The sequence below is a fragment of the Oncorhynchus clarkii genome, chromosome 9 (assembly GCF_045791955.1).
Source record: "Oncorhynchus clarkii lewisi isolate Uvic-CL-2024 chromosome 9, UVic_Ocla_1.0, whole genome shotgun sequence".
NCBI classification, from domain to species: domain Eukaryota; kingdom Metazoa; phylum Chordata; class Actinopteri; order Salmoniformes; family Salmonidae; genus Oncorhynchus; species Oncorhynchus clarkii.
The window spans coordinates 22,459,792-22,484,535 of NC_092155.1; the positions used below are offsets into that span (position 1 = coordinate 22,459,792).

Below are 24,744 nucleotides of genomic sequence, written 5' to 3' on the forward strand. Positions count from 1 at the left end.
ATTTCAGTTTATATGGTGAATCTCTGCACCTTCAATGCTAAGGAAAACATGTAATTTGAACCAGGAAACTATATACCCCGTGCAAGGGTATTTGTATTTATTTTGCATGCTAACCATCCTCAGAATCATCTATGACTCAGAGGCATATGTGACTACAATGGCTGGCATTGTAGTTTGTCATTTATGCAAAAATAAAGGGAGAAGTGTCATAGTATGCAGAGTTAAATAGAGTACTGGAGAGGAATGTCCTGGGGCTGCTCATTGTACCACAAGGGCCTCTGCTTTCCAGTCTTGAAATGCACTTATCCCTGTAGAAAAGCAACAAGCTAGTGAGAATAATTAAAATGGACATAAAAAAGCACTGTGGTTAGCATTCCTTTTCTGTTTCCGTCTTCTCTCTGGCGTACATTTGTTTTGATTTACATAATCCGGCTATAATATTTTGTGATGAATACTCCCAAGGTTTATGTATAGTAACGTGATGCCTCGTCCATGAGAAGTTAAGTCATGTCAATCTTGAGTGTAATCCAAAATGGGTTTCCTTCCACTAATAGTTCAAATGTTTTAAAAAAGAAAATGTACTTTAATTTCATGAATTGAGAAGATGTAATAGCCCTCTTTGCTTTGTGCTTTTTCCAAGAAAGGCCTAGATTTAATCAGATCAAGCGTTAACCGGCAATAGCATACACCTGCATGATGTTTTGACGGTGTCGGAGGTGTTCCTGCGTTGGAGCTATCCAATCGGTGAGCAGCTGCTCTTGTGATCATTGTTACAAAGCCACACCCACCCCACTTGCATTAGAAGTTTAGAACGATAAAGAGTAGGCTATATAGAAATAATGATGCTCAAATTGAAAATCATTCAACGAAATAAGGGGGATTTATATCAGCCTAATCGAGGTGTAGATTATGTCTCACATTCCAGAGTTTAAACTTGTAAACAAGGCTGCATGGGATTTCTCTTAATGCGATTGCGTGCAGCAAAGCTTTAGGTATAATGCTGGGAGACGCTTGTAGCTCTAACACAGTTCCACCTCCGACACGTAAAAGCAACCACGGGTGTCAGCTAGTGCGAATCTGATAGAATCTAGCCCAAACTGAGCACAATTTTCCATTGTACATTTTTCAAACTACCACGTTGGAACTTCACTAGTCTGACAAAAATGGAGCAAGACTGTCTCAGCATAAAAATGTGCATATGAGCCCTTATGTGGTCTTACTAAATAATCCAAAATGGAGTCAATTTCTCTCCACTAATTGCATGTTACCACAAATAGACTATTAGCTGGCAATCATACGAACCAGTGTGTGTGTGTGTGTGTGTTAGCGTGTATGTAGATTAAACTAAACAGTACACAGAAACTGAGAAAGAAGAAAATCACAATATATTATTTTCCCCAACAGACTTTTCAACACCAATAAAAACAATAAGTTACAATGTTAAAAAGTAGGCAACATGAAGAGCACAACACACACAGGTCATGTGAAGACACAGAAAGTGGAATTTAAAGCAAAATCATCTTTGTACAGAAATTAATAGCCTTACTTTTGTACTTAACCTTGTCAGTTCCCAGTCATTAAAGTGTTGACTAGCTCAAAAATTAAGTTATTAAACGTAACCAAAAAATACCATCTAGTAATTAAATTAATTAAGTGTTGTGAACTTCAAGATTTCCGCTTTGGAACTTCTTTGCAATTAATCTCTTGTGGTAAAACAAAACAAAAATAAATTGTTGACCTGGGCATGGCAATGTTGACTGCAATCTGTCTAAATAAAAAAAGTAAGAAAGAGCAAAGTACCTGTCCAATGTTTAGCATGTAAGCACATAGCTGTCAAAATCAATTTTTTTATTTCAAATTGCACTTGGATGCTATAGCCTGAAGGAAATGTAGTATTTTTGCCCCACTAAACCACTCCAGCCGATGTCTCAGCATGGAACCGCTAATGCTCCAAATTACCACTAATTCCTTATATACTACATTACCTTAGTTCTGATGGATGAATGGCTAACCAAAGACATGGTATCTAAGTGAAAAGGGAAACAAGACACTGAGGTATCAGATTTTTCGGAGTACAGTCAGTGTGCACTGAAAGAAAATTGTGAAAAATTCATCTAACTTTTGCCAAGTGAGCTGTGTCAATAAAAATAAAACAGAAAAATTATTATTAAGAAGGTGCAATTCGTAAGTTCGATTTTCTGTAAAAAAAAAGTGGACCCAAACGCTCCTGGAGAGCACTGCAAGCAACCACCAAGAATGAGGAGGAAGAGGGTGCACTACTTAGCATTATTTTGTATTTGTTTTAGGTTGATTGTGGTTGCAGTTCCTCTTGTTGGGACAGATAACTTACAAATTGCACCTTTAACCTCCTATCAGTATAACAATTCAATCCCTAATTATGTTTAAAGCTCATCCTTACTTGTTTTTGTGAAGGGACAAGTAGCTAAGGTTTAGTGAGGTGTACATGCATTAGACAAAAAGGAATTTGGTTTTAAGATACAAAATAGCACAACTGTGAATAGTTGCCCTTTGTAAAACCACTTAAACTTTGACATCACTGTAGAACACTTAGCAGCAGGAAAAGAATGTAGGTCATCAAGGGAACAAATCCATGTTCTATATTTCACACAGTAACTCAATGAACAAGCCACCTTATGAAACATTTCTAAACTACTCAAATTTCAACCAGTTGAAGTCCTAGTTCATAATTTAAAAATGTTAAAGTTACCATGCCAACTGCATTTGATTTGAATTTGAAATCTTGACAACGCTAGGCAAAAATAACCCTCTGGTCTTTGTCTGCGTTTGTATTAGCCTCATAGCCACGCAGAGCTATCCAAAGCAGTAGTACTCATCGGAGTCCACTCTGAGTCGCATTGTTGGCTTGCTGAAAGTCTCGTCCTCTATAACAGGTTTATCAGAGAATAGATCAAGGTCCGTCGGAGAAGTGTGTTCCGAAAGGTCTTCGGCTAACTCATCCAACGTATCCAGATAACTGCCCACGGATATCCCGTCCAATCCATCGCTGTGTCCGTCGTGCAGACTGGTGAAGCTGCCGCGAGAAGAGGTGTCATCTTGGCTGTCCAATAGGCTGTACAGGCTGCCTGTCAGGCTGCTTTCACGACTGGCTAGGCCCTCCTTGTCCTCCATCACCCATTTGATGGATTCGATGCCGTCGTTGATGGACATTAGCTGCTGCATCAGCTTGACATCGATGGCACGGAGGTGGGCCTGCGTTTGGTGTGAGAAGGAGATACATTTAAGGCCTTTATCATTATAGATTTGGACTAGAAACTGGACAACTTGAAACCCACATGTATTATAAAGTCACACAATAACACACTTCCAACAAGTAGGCTTACAATATTGTTTTTTTTAATATATTGCTTTCCTATTCCATTTTTGTGAGATGCCAACACCAGCATGTCTTTTGGTAATGGTGAAAAGCAAACTGCCCCTGGGGGATAGTAAAGACACCACTCTACTCTTTGGAAATTACATGTAGACAAAGACAAACAGAACAGGATGCCACAGGAAATCCTTCCATCCTTGGCATGTAACAGTAGGGCCTGTGACTGCATAGAAGGACATTCTCGCCCAAATGCCTATACAGTACCACCATTGATTTACCACCGCAGCATGACAATCCCCATAGAGTCGGGGTGGGGGGAGGTTGCCTATGGTCTCATTCTGAAAGATTCTCCCAGGCTACCAGCGACAAATAGCCAGCCATTTACGCCAATGGATAGTTAGTGGCAACAGTCAAAAAGTATTACGCCTGATGTCTGATACAATGTTCCCGAACAACTGGCTTTATAAAAAATAGCCCTTTCTTGGGAGTGGATCGTGACAGGCCCCGTTTAGCTCATAATTCTGCCAGTGTTTGCTTTGCCGATATAACCCGTCCTCTATGTGTGCACACATGTTGAGCTAGAGCATAGTGGAATTTTACAACAGTATTAGCAGTGTCAATTAAAGTTGGTTTGAATGGGGTATTGAATCACAAGATAGGTCTAGCAAATGTGATTTACTGCTGCTTGCTTTTTAGTTTGTTAGTCATTATTAAACTTTATTGATTTAGCCACCCTCCAACAATACTTACAAGCGTTAAGTTTAAGATATTTTCTGAACTTCGCTTAAAACAAGTTTCATTATTCTGGGCTTTTGTCTAAAATGGGGCTATAGGCAATTTTTTTTAACAAAATGTTTTTTATACCTATAGTAGGGAGGGAACACAGCAGAGTACTCTTGTTGTCTTACAGTGCAATTAGAAAGTATTCAGAATCCTTGACTTTTTCCACATTTTGTTATGTTACAGCCTTATTCTAAAACTGATTAAAATATCGCTTTTCTCGTCAATCTACACACAATTCCCCATAATGACAAAGCAAAAACACATACATTATTTTAATGCAATATTTGTTGAGGAATACACAAGATTTACATGGATACAGACAACTGGTTGAGTACCACCATATGAGTCATAAAACCCGGAAAAGGTTCCAAACGTTTTTTTTTACCATTCATTTTTTCATGTGGGACTGCTTCATATAAGGTCAGTGTTTAGTGTAGGCTCACCCTGGCGTGACCTTTTGATAAATGCGCAAATCTCTCTCGGACAAGGTAACTTTTATCAATAATTAGCATTGGGTCTTTTTTGGAGTAAATTGAGGCAAATATATTGATAAAACTCACCTTGTCCGAGAGAGAATTACATGGCTATCATAACGCCACGCTAAGGTAAGCCTACACTGAATAAACAATTAATTAGAATATTTTGTAAAATTCACAATGTGAAAAATGAATGGCTGAAAAACCATTGGAACCATTTCTGTGTTTTTATGGGTATTATGATGTGTCCACTGTGGCGGACTATTGTTAAGTGAAACAGCCAGCTGGCCAGGAGAAAAGCAGCCTGATTGGATTAAAGAATAAATTGAGATTGTAAGAGGTGACAACAGCACAAAAGCCTTAGATGGCCCAAATGGGGCATTCACTATAGTAGGGAGGGACACAGCAGAGTACTCTTGTTGTCTTACAGTGCAATTAGAAAGTATTCAGAATCCTTGACTTTTTCCACATTTTGTTATGTTACAGCCTTATTCTAAAACTGATTAAAATATCCCCTTTCTCGTCAATCTACACACAATTCCCCATAATGACAAAGCAAAAATAGGTTTTAATCAATTTTAGCAAAAGAAAACTGAAATATTACATTTACATAAGACCCTTTACTCAGTACTTTGTTGAAGCACCTTTGGCAGCGATTACAGCGTTGAGCCTTCTTGGGTAAGACAGGTGTGTGCCTATAGACAGGTGTTTGTCTTTCCAGATCATGTCCAATCATTTGAATTTACCACTGGTGGACTCCAATCAAGTTGTAGAAACATCTCAAGGATGATCCATGAAAACAGGATGCAGCACGTGAGCTCAATTTTAAGTCTCATTACAAAGGGTTTGAATACTTATGTAAATAAGGTATTTCTGTTTTTTATTTTTAATACATTTGCCAATATTTCTAAAAACCTGTTTACATTTGTCATTATGGGGTAGTGTGTCGATTGATGAGGAACATTTTTTATTTCATGCATTTTAAATAAGGCTGTAACGTAACAAAATGTGGAAAAAGGGGAAGGGGTCTGAATACTTTTCGAATGCACTGTATATATATATATATTTCCTGCTGATATGAAAGATATGTTCCTTTCCAGAACCGTACCGCAAGCGATGCGTGTTAACATTTATAGCAAGTGTCAGGGCTCTTAACAAATCTCCCCCAGCCAGAAGATACTACCATCAAAAAGTGCTAAAGGTAGTTAGCATCTATGAATGGGCTAACATGCGATCACATTATAAGTAATCCATAAACTTCTGAGAAGACAAAAGTATAGCCTATGAACACAAGGGCAATAAAGTTGGATTGCCATCAGGCGTCTGGAAGTTATTGCATAACATGCTGAGTTAAGATATCACAGGTCAGTGAACGTTCAATATTGCCTAAAGCAAACAGCTGCAATAACCTTGGACAACAACCAGACTACTGCAGCTAAAAGCTTTTTTGTTAGCTTGGGTAAATTCATATACATTAAAACCAGTAGACAGTGAAAGCCCTGACAAATCCACGTATTCCTCTGGGAAACTCACGATGGCGCATGAAAACCGGTAGTATTTGAATTTGAAGCACGCCATATTGTTGAATGGCAAAAATTTGCAAAGGTGGCTGTAACTAGCAAAGGATCATGGTCGATGTAGTCATTTTCATCCTGCTTAGAGCTGCTAGATAAAACAAAAAAAAACTAAATAAATTATTAGAGCTGCTAGATGCAAACCCCTTAGGTGCACGTGCAATGAATGTGACTGGTCTGTGTCAGCACATGGTCCTGTGTGACGTCAACTGTGGTAGTATAATGGATCACTATTTCATTAAATATCTTGATTTGTTGTGAAATAATTCACTGCGAGGATAGAACTTGATCATAATAAACTAATTTTAGAGCCCAAAGTGGCCATCTATTATTTATATATATATACACCTTTCTAGCGATCCTAATTTACATATTCTTTCTAGGAAGACCAGGGTTTTTGGCACCACTCCGTTGCAACCAAAAATGTATATACACACTAGATTACTATTTGGGAGTGCTGTGTTGAAGCCACCATGCCTCCATCTTGGCACTCCCTCACCGGTGTTAAAAATATTTTGGAAGCTATAGAAATGCATTTACATTCTACATTTGTTTTTGCCTAATTTATTTTATTACAGACACCTTAATGCATATTATGTGCGCTAAACATACAAATAAAAAATGAAATAATATATTTTAACAAATGTCCTTAAAGTATAATTATTTTAGATTACTAATGTTACTCTCTCCACTACACCAACAAAATGCTTAAATACATGTTAATTTAGTCTTTAATTGAAATACTGTTTAATTTCTTTCATTCCTATGGAGGACTGCTCCTACTGGGGAGTGCCAATATGGCTGACCAGCGGTTCAAAGCCTCTCAATGGCCAACACATATCATCCGAAATCCAGGGTTTATATATATCATTGGTTGCTATGCAGTAGCCGATTAGCAGAGACTTCACGCTCCAGACCAGACACTGGGGGGCTGGTGTAAATTGCACTTAATGCAATGCATCACTGAATATAAAGAAAGGTTTTGAAAATGCAGTGAACTGACTTGAAAAAGCCTGGTCGAATTGCAACAGTACCTGTTTTGGATGTCTGCTTCGGTAGTCAAAAAACTTTATCAAATGCTTACTGTATGAAGCACAGGAGGCTGGTGAGGGGAGGATGTTTCATAATAAATGCTGGAACGGAGCCAATGGAATGGCACATGAAAAATATGTGTTTGATGTGTTTGAAACCATTCCACTAATTCCGCTCCAGCCATTACCACGAGCCAGTCCTCCTCAATTAAGGTGCCACCAACCTCCTGTGGTATGAAGCAACTCACTGATCCAAACCGACAGGGACAGACTGAATTAAATATATTTGGAGACGCATCTTTGGGACAATCACTTACCATTTCCTGTCTCAAAAATAACATCTTGCTCTCCAGTCGTTTCAAATCAGCAGAGTTCGACTGGTTTTTCGGTGTCGCCAATTTTGTATCCTCATGTTTGTCATGATGATTATTTCCTCCTGCAAGGGAACGAATGAGACTTTCAGGAACTTTGCGACCCAACTTTGTCTCAATATCTTTAAAATCGCGTAAGACGTGTTCCCCGTCCATTGTAGAATTACAGTAAGACTAGGCCTATAAACGAAAAAAAATATATATATGCTACGTTTTAAAAAAATGTGCAATAGGAACAACCGAGAGAGCAAATTATAGGGTTCCGTGGCTTGAGGACTCGCGCTGACTTCACGTTCAAAGAAAATAAAAGGTCATAGCCTTGATGGTTTTAAACTTTCGAAAAGCCTTCTTATCCGTATGCGTCTATGAATGTTTTAGGATGGTCTGAGATCCGAGGTTGAAAGCGACTTCTATATATCTATAGGCACACAGTTGCAGAGAAAAGTAATTCAAAAACAAAGTTGCCCCATCCGATTATTCTCACCAATTCAAAATATAGTGTGCAATCCACAACAAAATAGATACATATCCCGTTATGATGCCTACTGCAAAGCCACTACACTCATTCGTGAAAATTGTAGTTTTGGAAGTCCCGTCCGCCGGTGTCAGTCGTGTCCACTGAAACAATAGTCGAACAGCACAGTTGGATAACAGCCACAGAGACACCCATATGGAGCTTATGAACCCAGACAGGTGGGACTTTGAAACCACGCCTGTTTGCTGTAATCGTAAGGCAACTGTCACAGCATATGTTTTGGTTTATTGTGCACAAAATACATCCATATGGTAACCTACAGTAATTTACTAATCATCAGTTCAATCATACAAACGACTAAATTGACATTTTATGCTAGCAAAGTAGGTTACAGTAAGCGGTCTTTCGTGCTGTATGTATTTTAATTCAAACCAATAGGCCTGTAGCCTATTTGCATAGTTGTATGCTACATCGTTATTAGGCTACATTTTATTATACCAGCATAATAAAATCAATACATTTTAAAAGCTATCTTTTAAAAGCAAACTAATTAACCTAAGCTTGATCTACGAAAAAAGTATTAAAATGTCTGCACTCACTACTGTAAGTCACTCTGCATAACAGCGTCTGCTAACTGACTAAAATGTGAATGTAAAATCTAATTAATGATCATATGTGTATTCAAAGCAACACATTTTTCCTTGATTGACACTGTCCTCTCCCTCACTACTCTGTTCAAGTTGTATTCAACTTCACTTCTACCACCTTGTGGCAATTCATGGAAATTTACATTACTTACACCAGAGTGGGAAACTAGGCTATTCAACTTTTTAGATATGACCCTGTTGTTTTTCTATTCTTTAAATGATATTTAAGGAGAGTGCTTATGTATGAATTATGACATTACACTCCACATGTGTTGCAGAAATTATAATAATACAAGAAAAAATCTTAATCTTTTATTTTCTTTAATCAACTCATATTTTCAATGGAATTAATAATGTTCAATTTTGAACCAAAATGATTCAAATAAAATGAAATATGTTTACACATTTACAGAAAATCATTGTTATCCTCAGAATCTATAGTTATACAGGTCAAAGCATTCCGTAATAGTAATAGTAGAATGAGGGACAGGGTCGATTAGATTCCATATTATGAGTAATACAGTCAATTAGATTCCATTTTATGGACTACAGCAGTTGTGGTCAAACTTGGCCATGAGAGGACGGGCCGCCGTGTGCAGGTTTTTGTTCCCGACCAGCATTAACGCACCTAATTCTACCCACACTGCCACCCTCCATTGCCAACATTTGACCACAATATAGTTTGTGACGCATATTATACGGCATTTGAAATGATAAAAACATGAATTTGTAATCTAATTACATAACTGCAAACACTACAAAAGTATGTAAATATGTGACACTCCGCTAAGCCTGAATCAAGTTCATTAGTCAATAAACAAAAGAAAATCGGACAAAAACAGGGAACGACTACACATTTTCTGTTGTGCCCTAATGAGCATGACCCTGTAGTTTCACATTCAGCTCAGACCACGGATTGGCTTTTGTCGTCGTCATAGCGTTGGTACTGTTCACCCAGCAGGGGCTGGCGGCCCTCCAGTTTGCTGTAGGAGCGGGCGCGCACAACACATGTGGTGGCAGCAAAGATTACAGCCACGATGACCAGGGCCGCCACCATGGCAATGGTGATGATCTCGGTCAAAGTGAAAGGAGCAGCTATAGTGAGGAGACAAGATTTATAACAGTTACATTTGTAATTGTATGGAATGTGACACTAGCAAAGTCACAGATGGACTCTAACCATGGTAAAAAAAAAATATATATATATATATATATATATATATATATATATGTACCAGTCAAAGGTTTGGACACACCTTCTCATTCAAGGGTTTTTCTTTATTTGTACTATTTTCTACATTGTAGAATAATAGTGAAGACATCAAAACTATGAAATAACACATATGGAATCATGTAGTAACCAAAAAAGTGTTAAACAAATCTAAATATATTTTAGAGTTTAGATTCTTCAAAGTAGCCACCTTTTGCCTTGATGACAGCTTTAGACATTCTTGGCATTCTCTCAATCAGTTTCACCTAGAATGTTTTTCCAACAGTTTTGAAAGAGTTCCCACATATGCTGAACACTTGTTGGCTGCTTTTCCTTCACTCTGCGGTCCAACTCATCCCAAACCATCTCAATTGAGTTGAGGTTGGGTGATTGTGCTGGCCAGGTCATCTGATGCAGCACTCCATCACTCTCCTTCTTGATCAAATAGCCCTTACACAGCCTGGGGGTGTGTTGGGTCATTGTCCTGTTGAAAAACAAACGACTGTCCCACTAAGCACAAACCAGATGGGATGGTGTGTCGTGTAGAATGCTGTGGTAGCCATGCTGGTTAAGTGTGCCTTGAATTCTAAATAAATCACAGTGTCACCAGCAAAGCACCCCCACACCATCACACCTCTTCCTTCATGCTTCAAGTTGGGAAACACACATGCAGAGATCATCCGTTCACCTAATCTGCGTCTCACAAAGACACGGCGGTTGGAACCAAAAATATCCCATTTGGACCAAAGGATAGATTTCCACCGCTATAATGTCCATTGCTCACTTTTCTTGGCCCAAGCAAGTCTCTTCTTCCTATCGGTGTCCTTTAGTAGTGGTTTATTTGCAGCAATTCACCCTGAAGGCCTGATTCACATAGTATCCTCTGAAAAGTTGATGTTGAGATGTGTCTGTTTCTTGAAGTCTGTGAAGCATGTATTTGGGCTGCAATTTCTGAGGCTGGTAACTCTAATGAACTTATCCTCTGCAGCAGAGGTAACTCTGGGTCTTCCTTTCCTGTGTCAGTCATCATGAGAGCCAGTTTCATCATAGCGCTTGATGGTTTTTGCGGCTGCACTTGAAGAAACTTTCAAAGTTCTTGAAATGTCTGCATTGACTGACCTTCATGTCTTAAAGTAATGATGAACTGTCATTTCTCTTTGCTTATTTGAGCTGTTCTTGCCATAATATGGACTTAGTCTTTTACCAAATAGGACTATCTTCTGTATACCACCCCTACCTTACTTATTGCCACACAACTGATTGGCTCAAACGCATTAACAAAAAAATTGTAATCAAGGCAAAGGGTGGCTACTTTTAAGAATCTCAAATATAAAATATTGTTTAACACTTTTTTGGTTACTACATGATTCCATATGTGTTGTTTGATACGTTTGATGTTTTCTACAATGTAGGAAATAGTACAAATAAAGAAAAATCCTGGAATGGTGGACCATAGTGGAGGTGTCCAAACTTTTGTCTGGTACTGTTTAACACGTGGACCACATTGTTATATACATAGTAGATAGGACAAATATCCATAATGAATTTATATTGACAATACACATCTGGCCATCCAGCCTGTATTTATATTGGCAATACACATCTGGCCATCCAGCCTGTATTTATATTGGCAATACACATCTGGCCATCCAGCCTGTATTTATATTGGCAATACACATCTGGCCATCCAGCCTGTATTTATATTGGCAATACACATCTGGCCATCCAGCCTGTATTTATATTGGCAATACACATCTGGCCATCCAGCCTGTATTTATATTGGCAATACACATCTGGCCATCCAGCCTGTATTTATATTGGCAATACACATCTGGCCATCCAGCCTGTATTTATATTGGCAATACACATCTGGCCATCTAGCCTGTATTTATATTGGCAATACACATCTGGCCATCCAGCCTGTATTTATATTGGCAATACACGTCTGGCCATTCAGCATGTATTTATATTGGCAATACACATCTGTCCATTCAGCCTGTATGTATATTGACAATATATACCTGGCCATTCAGCCTGTAGTTATATTGACAATACACACCTGGCCATTCAGCCTCGTAGGAGTAGCCAAGGTTCTCAGGGGCTGTAAGAAACATCTCAGCGTTGGTCACTGGAGGCCAGAAGGGAACCATGTTGTACCCCCTGTTGTGACCAATGGGGGCATTCTCTGAAGGATAGACTGCAGAATCTGCAAAATATATCAGCTAAGAGTCAGCTTCTGAACAAATGGCCCTGACGTACAACAAAAAAAGCCTCCCAGAGCTAAACAAATGTTGCATAGTGGTGTGTGTATTATGAATCTTAGTTTACAAAGTAATCATGTAATTGATGTGTAAGTACAATTTTACCATGTAATTTAGAAGTAACTACAAGGTAAAAAGCAACCTGTAAAATACAGCATATTCAACAAACACATACAGTGAGTGTACAAAACATTAGGAAATCCTGCTCTTTCTATGACATAGACTTTCCAGGTGAATCCAGGTGAAAGCTATGATCCCTTATTGATGTCACTTCACTTCAAATTCACTTCAATCAGTGTAAATGAAGGGGAGGAGACCAGTTAAAGAATGATTTTTAAGCCTTGAGACAATTGAGGCATGGATTGTGTAAGTGTGCGATTCAGAAGGTGAATGGGCAAGACAAAATATTGAAGTACCTTTGAACAGGGTATGGTAGTAGGTGCCAGGTGCACCAGTTTGTGTTAAGAAATGCAAAGCTGCTGGGGTTTTCATGCTCAACAGTTTACGGTGTGTATCAAGAATGGTCCACTACCCAAAGAACATCAAGCCAACTTGACACAACTGTGGGAAGCATTGGAGTCAACATGAGCCAGCATAAATGTGGAATGCTTTCGACACATTTTAGACTCCATGCCCCAACGAATTGAGGCTGTTCTGAGGTCTAAAGGGGGGGGCTGCAACTCAATATTAGGAAGATGTTCTTAATGTTTTCTACACTCAGTGTAGATTAGTTGGCAAAAGGATGGAAGAGCATCATATTTTCAGACAAGCAAGCATAGACAAAGATACTAGCACAGGAAGACAATGATCAGGTCTTGAACATGACATCAGTCGTAGGATGGGATCTATTACCTGGGGCGTGCCTCCTGAGCCACTCGTCAAAGATGGCATCGGTGAAAGTGTGGAGCAGCACGAAGATGGGGTCGTTAGGCGAGAGGTGGGTCTGTCCGCCTGTTCCATTCAGAAACAGGTGGGCCAGGTTGTGAAGACTCCGTACCACAGGGTCGTAGTTTCCCTGGGGGGCACTATAGCCTGCGCACACAACACAAGTAGTTTGAGATTAAATACAGGGAATCATGCTTAATGGATGTGAAACTCGCCCATAGCATTTTGGCTGGAGTACATCAGCGACATCACACCTTCCCGGAGATCTAAAGCTCACGAAGTGACAGATTTGCCTCTTTCTCTGTTGGCTAAGACGGTTGTGTATGTCAGCATTAACAACAACCCTCAATGTTCAGTTGAGGGTTGTAAAGCATATGTACAGTATGTGTAGGTGTCTGTGATATCTGTGTGCATCAATGTGAATGACTGCATCTATTGGTGTAGACCAGCAATAGCCACTCACCCTCAATGGTGTTTCTGAAGCTCTCTGAGGAGGTGGAGTAGTAGGGAGGGGTGTCAAAGGTGTTCACCTGCAGGCAGTCTGCAACATCCTGGGGCTCAGGGAGACGCTGCACCATGGGGCGGGCCACGTTACCTGCTGGGTTCCTCCTGATGGGGGTGGTCTCAGTGTCTGGGGGGGAGAGAGGAGAGGGTTAAGAGGGGTCTCAGTAACCTGGGCTAATAGAGGCGAAGGTAAATATGCTTGGGAAGTTTCCAAGTGCTAAAGGACACACCCGGGCCCAGTTTAAATACTATTTAGATGCTCCTTTCGTTCAGTCTTCCTTCCATTCTTTCTTCCTTCTTTCCTTTCTTCCTACTTCCAACCTTCCTTCCAGGAATCACCCTATTGGAGAAGAAGGTCCAAGGCCCCCTCCGCTTTGAAACCCTAGTTTCAAGTTTTACTGTCACATTCACAAGTACAGTGAAATGCATTTCTTGAAAACTCAAAACCCATCAATGCAATAATCAATAACAATGTAATACTCGGAAGACCACACAAGAAAGAAGAAATATGAAGAACACAATAAGAAAGTAAACATAATATATACAGTTCCTGTACCATATTTACAATGTGCTGGGATACTGGTGTGATGGAGGTAGATATGTATAGGTGTAAGGTGATATAAGATGAGCATAGTAGCAGAAGCTTGTATGTGAGTGGGTGTGTGTGTGTAGAGTCAGTATAAATGTATGTTAATATTATGTGTGAGTGAGCAGATGATGGAGTGAGTGAGTGTGTGTGAGTGTGTAGGGCTCTGTGAGTATGCATAGAGAGTGCAAAAATGTACATAAAAGGTTAATAGAGATACAAGGTTTACTCAGTCCGTGTAGCTATTTTGTTAGCTATTTATCAGTCTTATTGCTTGGGAATAGAAGTTCTTCAAGAGCAAGTTTGTGTCAGACTTGATGCACCGGTTCCGCTTGCCGTGTGTAAGAAGAGAGAATAGTCTTTGGCTTGGGTGGTTGGAGTCTTTAACGATTTTCCGGGCCTTCCTATCACACTGCCTGATATAGATGTCCTGGATGTCAGGGAGCTCGGCCCCAATGATGTACTGTAGCGCTATTCGATTGAGGGTGGTGCTATTGCCATACCAGGCAGTGATGCAGCCAGTCAAGAGTCTCTCAATGGTACAGTTGTAGAACACTTTGAGGATTTGAGGGTCCTTGCCAAACTTTTTCAACCTCCTGAGGGGAAGAGGCGAGTGTGTTTGGACCATTTTAAGTCTTTAGTGATTTGGATACGGAGGAACTTGAAGCTCTCGACCTGGTCCACTGCAGACCCGTCGATGTACCCGTTTCCGGTAGTCCACGATCAGCGTCTTGGTCTTACTGTTGTTGAGAGAGAGGTTGTTGTTCTGGCACCCCACTGCCAGGTCTCTGACCTCCTCCCTGTAGGCTGACTCATCGTCGCCGGTGATCAGGCCTTTCAAACAGTTGTGTTGTCAGCATACTTGATGCAGTCGTGGGTGAACAGAGAGTACAGTGTGGCGGAAGTGATGTTGCCTACCCTCACCACCTGGGGTCGGCCTGTCAGGAAGTCCAGCATCCAGTTGCAGAAAGAGGTGTTCAGACCCAGAGTCCTAAGCTTGGTGACGAGCTTGGCGGGGACAATGGTGTTGAACACTGAGCTGTAGTCAATGAACAACATTCTCACATACTGTAGGTATTCCTCTTATCCGGGTGGGTGAGGGCAGGGGAGGGGAGGGGGGAGAGCAATTGAGATTGCGTCATCTATGGATCTGTTGGGGTGGTATGCAAATTGGAGTGGGTCTTTTGGTGAATGGGATGGTGGAGTTAATGTGTGCCATAATCAGCCTCTCAAAGCACTTCATGATTACAGAAGTGAGTGCTACAGGGCAGTAGTCATTGTGGCATGAAGCCTTAGAGTTCATGGGGACAGGAATGATGGTGGTCATCTTAAAACATGTGATGATTACAGACTGAGACAAGGAGAAGTTGAAAATTACAGTGAATATGCCTGCCAGCTGTTCTGCGAACGCACCCTGGAATAACGTCGGGCCGCACCGGCCTTGCTGGTGTTGACCTTATTAAAGACCTTTCTCACGTTGGCCTTGGAGAGCGAGATCACCCAATCCTCTGGGTCGGTCACAGCCCTCACACCCGGCACAGTGTTGTTGTTGTCAAAGCGTGCAAAAAATGAGTTTGTCTGGTAGAGAAGCTTCGTCGGGCAGATCACAGTTTGGTCTTCCTTTGTAATCTGTAATGGACTGTAGCCCCTGCCACATTGTCTGTGTAATTTGATTCCACCTTATTACTATTTTGTCCTGTTGCTCATTTGATGACTCTGTTGCAGTCATAGCGAGACTTGTACTTGTTCATGTCCTCAGCCGTAGCCTCAGGGTTGTCTACAATAGCTGTGTGTGCGGTAGCCCTGTCCTTTGGTTTAGCTTTAACCTTGGTGTTAATCCAGGTCTTTTGATTGGGAAAACAGCAAACCCTCACTGTGGGGACAATGTCGCTGATGCATTTCCTAATGAAGCCAGTGATAAAGGTGGTTAGCTCGTCAATGTTATCGGCGGAGTCTTGAAACCTATTCCTATCAGCGCTAGCAAAGCAGTCCTGTAGCTTAATCTCTGATTCTGGTGACCATTTCTCAACAGAGCGAGTTACGGGTACTTCCTGTTTGAGTTTTTGCTTGTAAACAGGAAGCAGGAGTATGGAGTCATGATCTGATTTTCCGAATAGCGGACAAGGGAGGGCCTTATATGCTTGCTTGTGGGTAGAATAACAGTGGTCTTTATCACCCCTAGTGGTGTTGGAGAAGTGTTGATGGAAGCTGGGTGTAGATTTTCTTGCTTTTTTCTTGCTTTGTACAGTTCGTTAAATGCCAGCTTGTTATTTTTCTTGTCCTGAGGTGGACTGTAAACAACAGTCACAATAATAGCTGAAAATTCCCTTGGAAGGTAGAATGGTCGGCATTTGACCATCAGGTATTCCAAGATGTGTGAACAGTGGGTTGAGACTTCCACCGTGCTGGAGTTAGCACACCAGTTGGTGTTGATATAGAGGCAAACCCTTCCCCCCCTCAATTTCCCCGACTCCACTGTCCTGTCTGCCAGGTGAATGGAGAATCCATCGAGTTGGATAGCCATGGGGGGTATCTTGTCCGACAGCCATGTTTCCGAAAAGCAAATAATATTGCTGTTTCAAGATTCCTGTTGGTAGCAAATCCTCGATCGGAAAATAAAGTAAAAATAAAGTACACAATAATCACAAAATAGCTAAATTGGGTCGGAGCTTGCCAAACGGCGGCCATCCAGTACGGCGCCATTTTTGTCTCGTTGTCAGACAAGGTGTTGCGCCAATAGCACCAAAGTATGAATAGTGAACCGGGCGTAAGCAATGATAGTAATGATAGCAAACAAGTATCACAATATGGAATGGTGACCCTGTGAGCATGTTTCTATAATTTCAATGACTTTTACACATTTTAACATTTCAGGAGGGTGAGCTGATCCTAGATCTGTGCCTACAGGCAACTTCTACCCACCATATAGGGTGTTTTCTTTCGAACTTGGAAGGATATAAGCGCACTATAAATCAAATCAAATCAAATTTTATTTGATGCAAAAAATACTGAATGCTTACTGTTGCAGATGGTTCCCAGTGTGTCATAGTCCTCCACACTCTCACAGATCACCCTCCAGTTGGAGAAGATGGAGTTGGTGCTGATGGAATTCATATTGAGGTTGCTCCTCGCTCCCAATAGGTCATCTGTGCAGATGTCACAGGTGCTTCCACCAATGGCAAAGTTCCAGTAGGGCAGGGCAAAGGAAGGGTCTTGGAGCATATCCTAAATTGAGAGTAGGGTTAGAATGAATTACATAAAGGGCACACAATTACAATCATTAGTTTGTGCAATTAGAAACCACAATAATGAACTGCAAATAAAATTGTTACAAATGGTCATGGAGAAGTATATCGTGCCTGCATTATTTTAATCCAGCAACATACAGCTGTATCTCAATCTCAATATTTAGCTGCACCTGATTCAACTTTTTCCATTGTATGAAATAATGATTTGTCTTTATTGCTGAGGCCTAATATCGCTGGCCTACTGACATCCAAGATAAAGATCTTTGAAAACAATAAACAGTCGTTTGTCAGTAATGCCAATTAGTAATGTATAATTCAAGAAATAACTTGGGCAACAGATGCTCTTTTGTGCCCTATTAGATGGGAAATCTAGGCTCAGACTAGTAAATGCTTAAGCACATTTTCTGCAAAGCTTGCTTGATTATGGTACAACATTGCTTAATCTCTAAAGATATCCTCACGCTTAATGCGGCACTAATTCAAGCAAACAATAGGGAAAGTGAAATGACTATTGATGGGTAATAAATAGGCCCAGCCTACAGATTAAAATGGATTTTGCTGGTGGTGAAAATCCATCATACCATTAGATAACGGACTATTATATTGTGATATCCAATTGAATATCAGGCACACTAAAAAAAGTAGTTATTTGCATTAGTATTGACGATTTCAGTTCATATTACATGCAGGGACACCCCATCTCACCTGCATGTCGCGCTCAAGTTGGAGCAGGTGAAACCTGTGCCAGGTCACAAAACCGGGACCTTCGTGAGAGAAGTCAACTCCGCCAAAGCTCGGCTGGCCGTCCCCCAAGAAGGTCTTGCTGACCGAATAGTAGTGGGTCCACACAAAGTAATTGTAGATGGTGATGTTCTCAAACTGCGGGGTGTTTCCATCGGGTCCGAAGACATCCTGGTATCGCCGCGTAGCTATCATAATGTCCGGATGTACGGTGCGCTTGGCCTGGTCTAGTGCGGTCACGAAAGCTCGCTTCTGATCCGCACTTAGCTGCATCACGTTTCTCCGGACTGAAGAATTAAAGAGAAAAATAACATTTGATTAACTTAGTCATTCATACGTTAATGAGCACCTTCTTTTGTGGAAAGAAATTAAGAAATTATTGGATATGTAACCTATCAGCAGTCACGGTTAATCTTTACGCATACACCATTGCCTGAATATGAGGCAAAAAGGTAATTATATCAAACATAAAATGCAGCTATATGTAACGACATTCGTGTCCTTTAAAAAAAAAAGTATTGTATGCTTTCCATAGTCTGTGTAGAAATGTGGCTTTCAACCAGTTGACTGGCAGTGCATAAAATCAACCTTCACTCAAAGACATAGTAAACGACAATCTGGGACTCAAATTAGTGTGATATGTTACATTTGGTATAATATTAATTTGTGTATTTCCATCATCATATGATATGCTACGAATTACAATTAATATAATATGTTACGAATTACAATTCGTACAATATGTTATGAATTAGCTATACATATATGTTTCAAATTCCAATTTGTTGTGGCTGTGTTAGCTAGGTGGCTAATGCTAACGTTAGCTAGATGGCTAACGTTAGGGGTTATAGGGGCAGGGTGGGAAATTAACACCCATCACCAGCCAAATATGGGTAGATTTTGTTATTAGCGGGTAAAAATGTCTATTTCACCAGCCACGTTGGCGTGTGATCACACACAGCATTTGGGAACCGTTTTTTTTTCAACCCAAACGTAGAAGTTGGTCAAATTGACCTGAAAGGCTACTAAAGTGTGACTTTGTCCTCCTGTTTCTTGGCTAGTTACATTGCTTTATTCAATCGCTAGATTGTTTTTCAATATTAGTTTTGAGTTTGCTGCAACTGTATGCTGGTAGAGCAGACATGAGATTATCATCTCTGACAGACAGGGAGTGCCGTTACCTTGGTAATGACCACCCTTTAAAGGGGTAGCTGAACATTTTTATCAAACCTATGACTCAAATATTTGGGGGTAAATTGTGCTTGATTGAACATGGAACATTCAAATAATCGTATTGTGGACCTACATTTTTGTTTGTACTCCTAAATATAAATGTATGTACTCCTAATAAAAGAAAATCAGTGTTAAAGCCCTGAACTAATACCAATAAATAAGTCGTATCACTCAGCATTTTGTGGCAGGGCAGGCACTTTGTTGATTCTTGATGTTAATTTGTAGAACTGTTTACCTGTTTTACTTTTTACTATTGTATCTAAATGATATATTTTAACATACATTGGTTGAAAGACTCAGGTCACAAAAATAAAATGTAGCAATATACCACATTACTTCTTACAACTAATACATTTGTTTTAAAAAACATTAACTAAAATGCTAAAGTTGTCCGTGATGAAATTCGAACACGCAAACTTTGGGTTTAGACATTCGCATCACCCTTCTTTCGTTTCTGCCTTAAGTAACCTTCTGTCGTATACAACCATACCATACATCCAGGCCTACTGATTTGAGCGTCCCGGATTTTCGTTTACTATGTTACGTCTAGTCTATGACAACAGCCTGGTAAAGTACAGCGCATTGGTGCGGTGTATAGAGGTTGTTTGTGATAGGCTATCATTTACTTATTTTCAGTAGTGGAAAAAGTACCCAACTGTCATACTTGAGTACAAGTAAAGTTACCTTAATAGAAAATGACTCCAAGTAAAAGTGAAAGTCACCCAGTAAAATACTACTTGAGTAAAAGTCAAAAAGTATTTGGTTTTAAATATACTTAAGTATAAAAAGTAATTGTAATTACTCAAATTACTAAAATATACTTATGTATCAAAAGTAAAAGTATAAATTGTTTCAAATGACTTATAGTAAGCAAACCAGACGGCACCATTTTTCAAATTTATTTAGGATAGCCAGGAGCACACTCCAACACTCAGACATAATTTACAAACGAAGCATGTGTTTAGTGGGTCTGCCAGATCAGTGGCAGTAGGGATGATCAGGGATGTGTGAATTAGACAATTTTCCTGTCCTGCTAAGCATTCAAAATGTAGTTATTTTGGCTGTCAGGAAAAATGTGTGGAGTAAAAAGTACATTATTTTCTTTAAGAATGTAGTAAGGTTAAAGTAAAAGTAGTCAAAAATATAATTGGTAAAGTAAAGTACAGATAACCCCAAAAACTACTTAAGTAGTATTCAAGTATTTATACTTAAGGACTTTACACCATAGCTTATTTTATTCAACAGATATGTGGACTGGTGATTTCAATTAAATTAAACTGCAACATTTGATTATTTGTTTTAAAGTGGGATAAAACAAAACGTACCGATAGCGACGGGTTGGTCACAGTTTAACCCGGTCAATCCATGCATACAACGGCCACAATCATAACCGGTGAAATTCCCGTTGCACTGGCAGGTTCGGTTGAAGTAGCGGATGGGCCAACGTTCACGGTCATCCCGTCCATCGTGGGGGTACTGGGGGCCGTGTGGACTTGCGTCTGCCGCTATCGAAATACACTGTCCACGTCCTGTGGCGGACCCGCAGGCGTCATTCGCGACCACAAACGGGGATGGACAACACTGACCACTCCGAAGTCCCTCCAGAGTCACACATTCCCTCGGAAACTGCCCGCGCACAAATAGGGCGCCGAAAAGCACCAACAAACCGTACTTCCACATAGGCAATGAATAGGCAAAAATACGCACACCAGAAAGTTAGCTAAATGGAACAGTGGATCAACGAATTATCTTTATTCAATCACACTCTAATAGAAGTCAGTACCTTACTCGAAACCACATCACTTCATAGTTGATATTCTGTGCGCACTTGTGTCCTCTCAGTGCGCACTTGTGTCCTCTTGTAGGCAGCTAATTGCCCACACACCATCCAAATAAACCTCTAGCCTTTAAATACCACATTAGCGCATGACTGGATGCCAGGATTTCTGATCCCCTCGTGATCACATCACATTTCCTACCGGATTGAGAGGGATAGAGGCTAGGCAGTCATGCACACGATTTTACTACTAGGCAGTCATGCACACTGTTTTACTACTAGGCAGTCATGCACACTGTTTTACTACTAGGCAGTCATGCACACTATTTTACTACTAGGCAGTCATGCACACTGTTTTACTACTAGGCAGTCATGCACACTGTTTTACTACTAGGCAGTCATGCACACTGTTTTACTACTAGGCAGTCATGCACACTATTTTACTACTAGGCAGTCATGCACACTGTTTTACTACTACGAGATACACCAACATTCTGAGAAGGATATTCTCAGGATATTTGAGAAGGATGTGATTTAACATGGTTAGAAAGTAGATAACATAGACCTAAAACATAATTTAAGCACACATGTCACCTGTGCAAGCTATTGAGTTAATGCTGTCCTCCAGTTTTCACCACATCAATTCATGTTCATGAACTTCTAGACCAATTTCACCACATTTTGTCAAAAGGTATTACACTTAAAATTACATGGCCAAAATAGTATTTTCCTGACGGGTTCATTGAAATCCACAAATTGGTATGGCAGGTGGTCTCTAATGGTATCCTAGGCCTGCCACTTTATGAAGTGATAAAGTACGCTGCAATAAAACTGTTGCCTGCTACTTGGTTATGTGTCACTTAGAATAAAATGGAACCATATTTACATGTTATTATGCCTGCATATATTTATGTGGATCTTATCACTAATAAGACTGACTCATCTTCATGTTATTTTCTAAGAAATAGTCAGGCCTAAGTGGGCTATCATTGAAATAGTGTTAATATCATTACGATATAATCATAATATTAGTCATTTTCTCAAAAAAATATATATATAATTTATTTATTTCAACAGATAAAACTTTTTATACAAAGTTAAAGGTAATACAAGGTAAGGTAAAAACATTTTTTTTACAGTTTAGGAAGGAAGGAAGGGGTGAGAAGTCAAAAGACTTTGGTAACATGTTCACATTCTAACATGAACTCATGAACCTGTGTAAACAATTAGGAATTTTTACATGTTTTTTTCTATATTTACGAATAATGGTAGAATACTGTGAAATGACAGGGATACACTTATATTTAACTTTCGTCGTGTAGAACAATATGAAATGTCAGTAAATGCGAAATACATGAAACTTCCTGTATTTTTACAGACATGCATCCCCTTTCCACAATAATAAGCTGCAGAAATACAGTAATATACATTATAAAGAAACTACATTTACCATTGTTTAATGGATAGTTTAGTTTTACATTCTAAATGCAGATAATTATAGTTAAAAAAAAGACTATTTCCGATGTTTATAAACAATATAAAACTATGCAAGATAATGTAAAAAGAATGCTGTCGTCTGTGATTGTACTGATATTGATCACTACATTACAAACATTAACTGTAAAATGATGAGTATTTACAATACCTCAATGAAAGTAAATGCATATACTTTTAACAGATAGTGACTGTTATCTAACTGATTAAGCCGGTTCATTTACTATTTATGAATGGTCAAGTACAGTTTAAGGATTTAAAAAAAATGCATAAAGCTATGAAAGATAATGTAAAAATAATGATATTGTCTGTCATGTTACAAATGTTGATCACTCTATTACAAACATAGACTGTGCAGCAGCTTGGCACATGCAGTGATAGGAGAGTAGATATTTATCATACCAAGGTGAGCATTACCCCCAAACGATTGTTTAACATAACGTTTTAAAGAGTTGACGAAATTGCTAGATGTGCAGTTCGTTAACTTTGTGATGCTAGTTAATATCGTGGAGTTTGTGGTTGGCAGCTCAGACGCGTGAGCAAGATAGCTAGCTAACGTTAATACTACCCGAGCTAGTTACCAACCAGACCTTGGCTAGCTAGCAGCAAGCCAGCTATGATAAGCAACCGTTTTTTGTAACATATGTTGACAGTTAAATATGTATTAATTCAGAATTCTGAAACATTGACATTCAGCTATTTAGCTAGATTACCAGCTGCATTTATTAACCTAGCTACTGCGCTAACTTGCTAGCTAACGTTAGGTAGTTTGCTGTAAACCAATCCCACCTTTATAACATATATTTTCTCTCTCCTTTAACAGTTACTTGAATTGGAATTGAGGAAATTCCCTGCAATCCGCAAACTGAAGTAATATTCATAGCTAGTTTAGTTAAGCAAACTGAGTCGTTTAGCATGGAAGTGTCACGAATACCACCGAAGGTGGCTCCCATTCCTGCTCGGGTGGCGCTCGGCGGTCCTCGTCGCCGGTCTATTAGCTGCCACCGATCCCTTTTTCCTTTTCGTTTGTTTTTGTCTAATTGTTTTCACCTGTTCCTTGTTGGGGTTTTGGGATGGGTGTTATTGAAGTTCGTTTTGCCCGCAGGTGTTTGTGCGGGCTTGTTACGTTTGGTGATGTATCGTGTTTGTTTTGAGTTTTCGCTGTACAGTGTTTGTAACTAGGTTTTGGGTTTGTTTAGCGCCAGTGTTTTAAAGGCATTCACCCATGTTTGGACCTGTTACGTTTTGAAGGACATTAAAGCGTTTTTCCCGTTCACTTCGCTCTCTGCATTTGACTCCTCACTCATCATTCACCCGACGTTACAGGAAGTACAAAGAAATAATCGTTATTGTCCCCTTTTGAAGTCCATTGTCATTAACCATGCAAATCAGAAAGATACACTTCTGTAGTTAATTGGAACCAAGATTAAAATCTACAAGGTACTTTTTTTCTCTGTTACAAGTAAATTAATACGTATAGAGAAATTGGGAATATGTCAGGTCTTTCCAAATAATTGGCATGTGGCCAATATGTATGCTGTATGCTGAGCTGCAAATCTTAGTTCACAAAATATAATGCTTTTAAAAGTCACATTCGTCATCATCATAGAGAGTCTGCTGTATCACAATGTGACACGATGCAAGGGCCATTTGCAAGTTAAAACTAACTCTGGTCTGGTGTTGTCATCTAGGATGCCTTACTGTTAACTACAACTTTCAATTTCAAAACAGAACCACACCAGTCCCTTGTTGGCCAATAGAAATGTAGCATTTCAGGATACACTTTCTATGCACCCAATATACTTTCTGGTGAAAAATCATTGTCGTTTAACTGTATCATAGACATTTCTAATATTACATTGGAAACATCCTTAATGTAGCCCCTTTAAATAAGATGAATTGAATTTTGCAGGTACATTTTTGTTAGTCAACAAATCAAATGATTGTATCTGAAGGGGTAGAGGACCACTGCTAGTGATTAAGAAGGGTGGACACACTACTATAGAATGACATTATTTATGTTATTTCGTCCAACGCAGGTGCCTGTTCAAGATCAACCCAGATAAGGGGTCCAAAGTGGAGAAGAAGTCAAGAAA

At 39.6% G+C, this 24,744-nt stretch overlaps 2 protein-coding genes across 2 annotated transcripts; both read right to left on the bottom strand.

The window, feature by feature from the left end:
* Positions 1–1,367: 1,367 nt before the first annotated feature.
* On the bottom strand, positions 1,368–8,239 carry LOC139417166 (leucine rich adaptor protein 1-like). Its single transcript, XM_071166406.1, has 2 exons — positions 7,534–8,239; positions 1,368–3,231 (listed from the first exon to the last, which is right to left on the bottom strand). The coding sequence occupies exons 1-2, from the start codon at positions 7,741–7,743 to the stop codon at positions 2,833–2,835; spliced, it is 609 nt and encodes a 202-aa protein (XP_071022507.1). The 5' UTR covers positions 7,744–8,239; the 3' UTR covers positions 1,368–2,832.
* Positions 8,240–9,006: 767 nt separating this feature from the next.
* Positions 9,007–21,244, bottom strand: LOC139417167 (5,6-dihydroxyindole-2-carboxylic acid oxidase-like). The gene is made up of 7 exons (XM_071166407.1): positions 20,703–21,244; positions 18,109–18,431; positions 17,176–17,380; positions 13,529–13,696; positions 13,033–13,212; positions 11,979–12,125; positions 9,007–9,804 (listed from the first exon to the last, which is right to left on the bottom strand). The coding sequence occupies exons 1-7, from the start codon at positions 21,055–21,057 to the stop codon at positions 9,614–9,616; spliced, it is 1,569 nt and encodes a 522-aa protein (XP_071022508.1). The 5' UTR covers positions 21,058–21,244; the 3' UTR covers positions 9,007–9,613.
* Positions 21,245–24,744: the final 3,500 nt, after the last annotated feature.

Excerpts from the sequence above, each read along its gene's own strand:
- LOC139417166 (XM_071166406.1), bottom strand. The coding sequence starts at position 7,743 with ATGGACGGGGAACACGTCTTACGCGATTTTAAAGATATTGAGACAAAG. Across the intron at positions 3,232-7,533 it reads TATTTTTGAGACAGGAAATG|GCCCACCTCCGTGCCATCGA; the intron begins GTAAGTGATTGT and ends CACCAAACGCAG.
- LOC139417167 (XM_071166407.1), bottom strand. The coding sequence starts at position 21,057 with ATGTGGAAGTACGGTTTGTTGGTGCTTTTCGGCGCCCTATTTGTGCGC. Across the intron at positions 17,381-18,108 it reads AACTTGAGCGCGACATGCAG|GATATGCTCCAAGACCCTTC; the intron begins GTGAGATGGGGT and ends CTCTCAATTTAG. Across the intron at positions 12,126-13,032 it reads GCTCAGGAGGCACGCCCCAG|ATTCTGCAGTCTATCCTTCA; the intron begins GTAATAGATCCC and ends TATATTTTGCAG.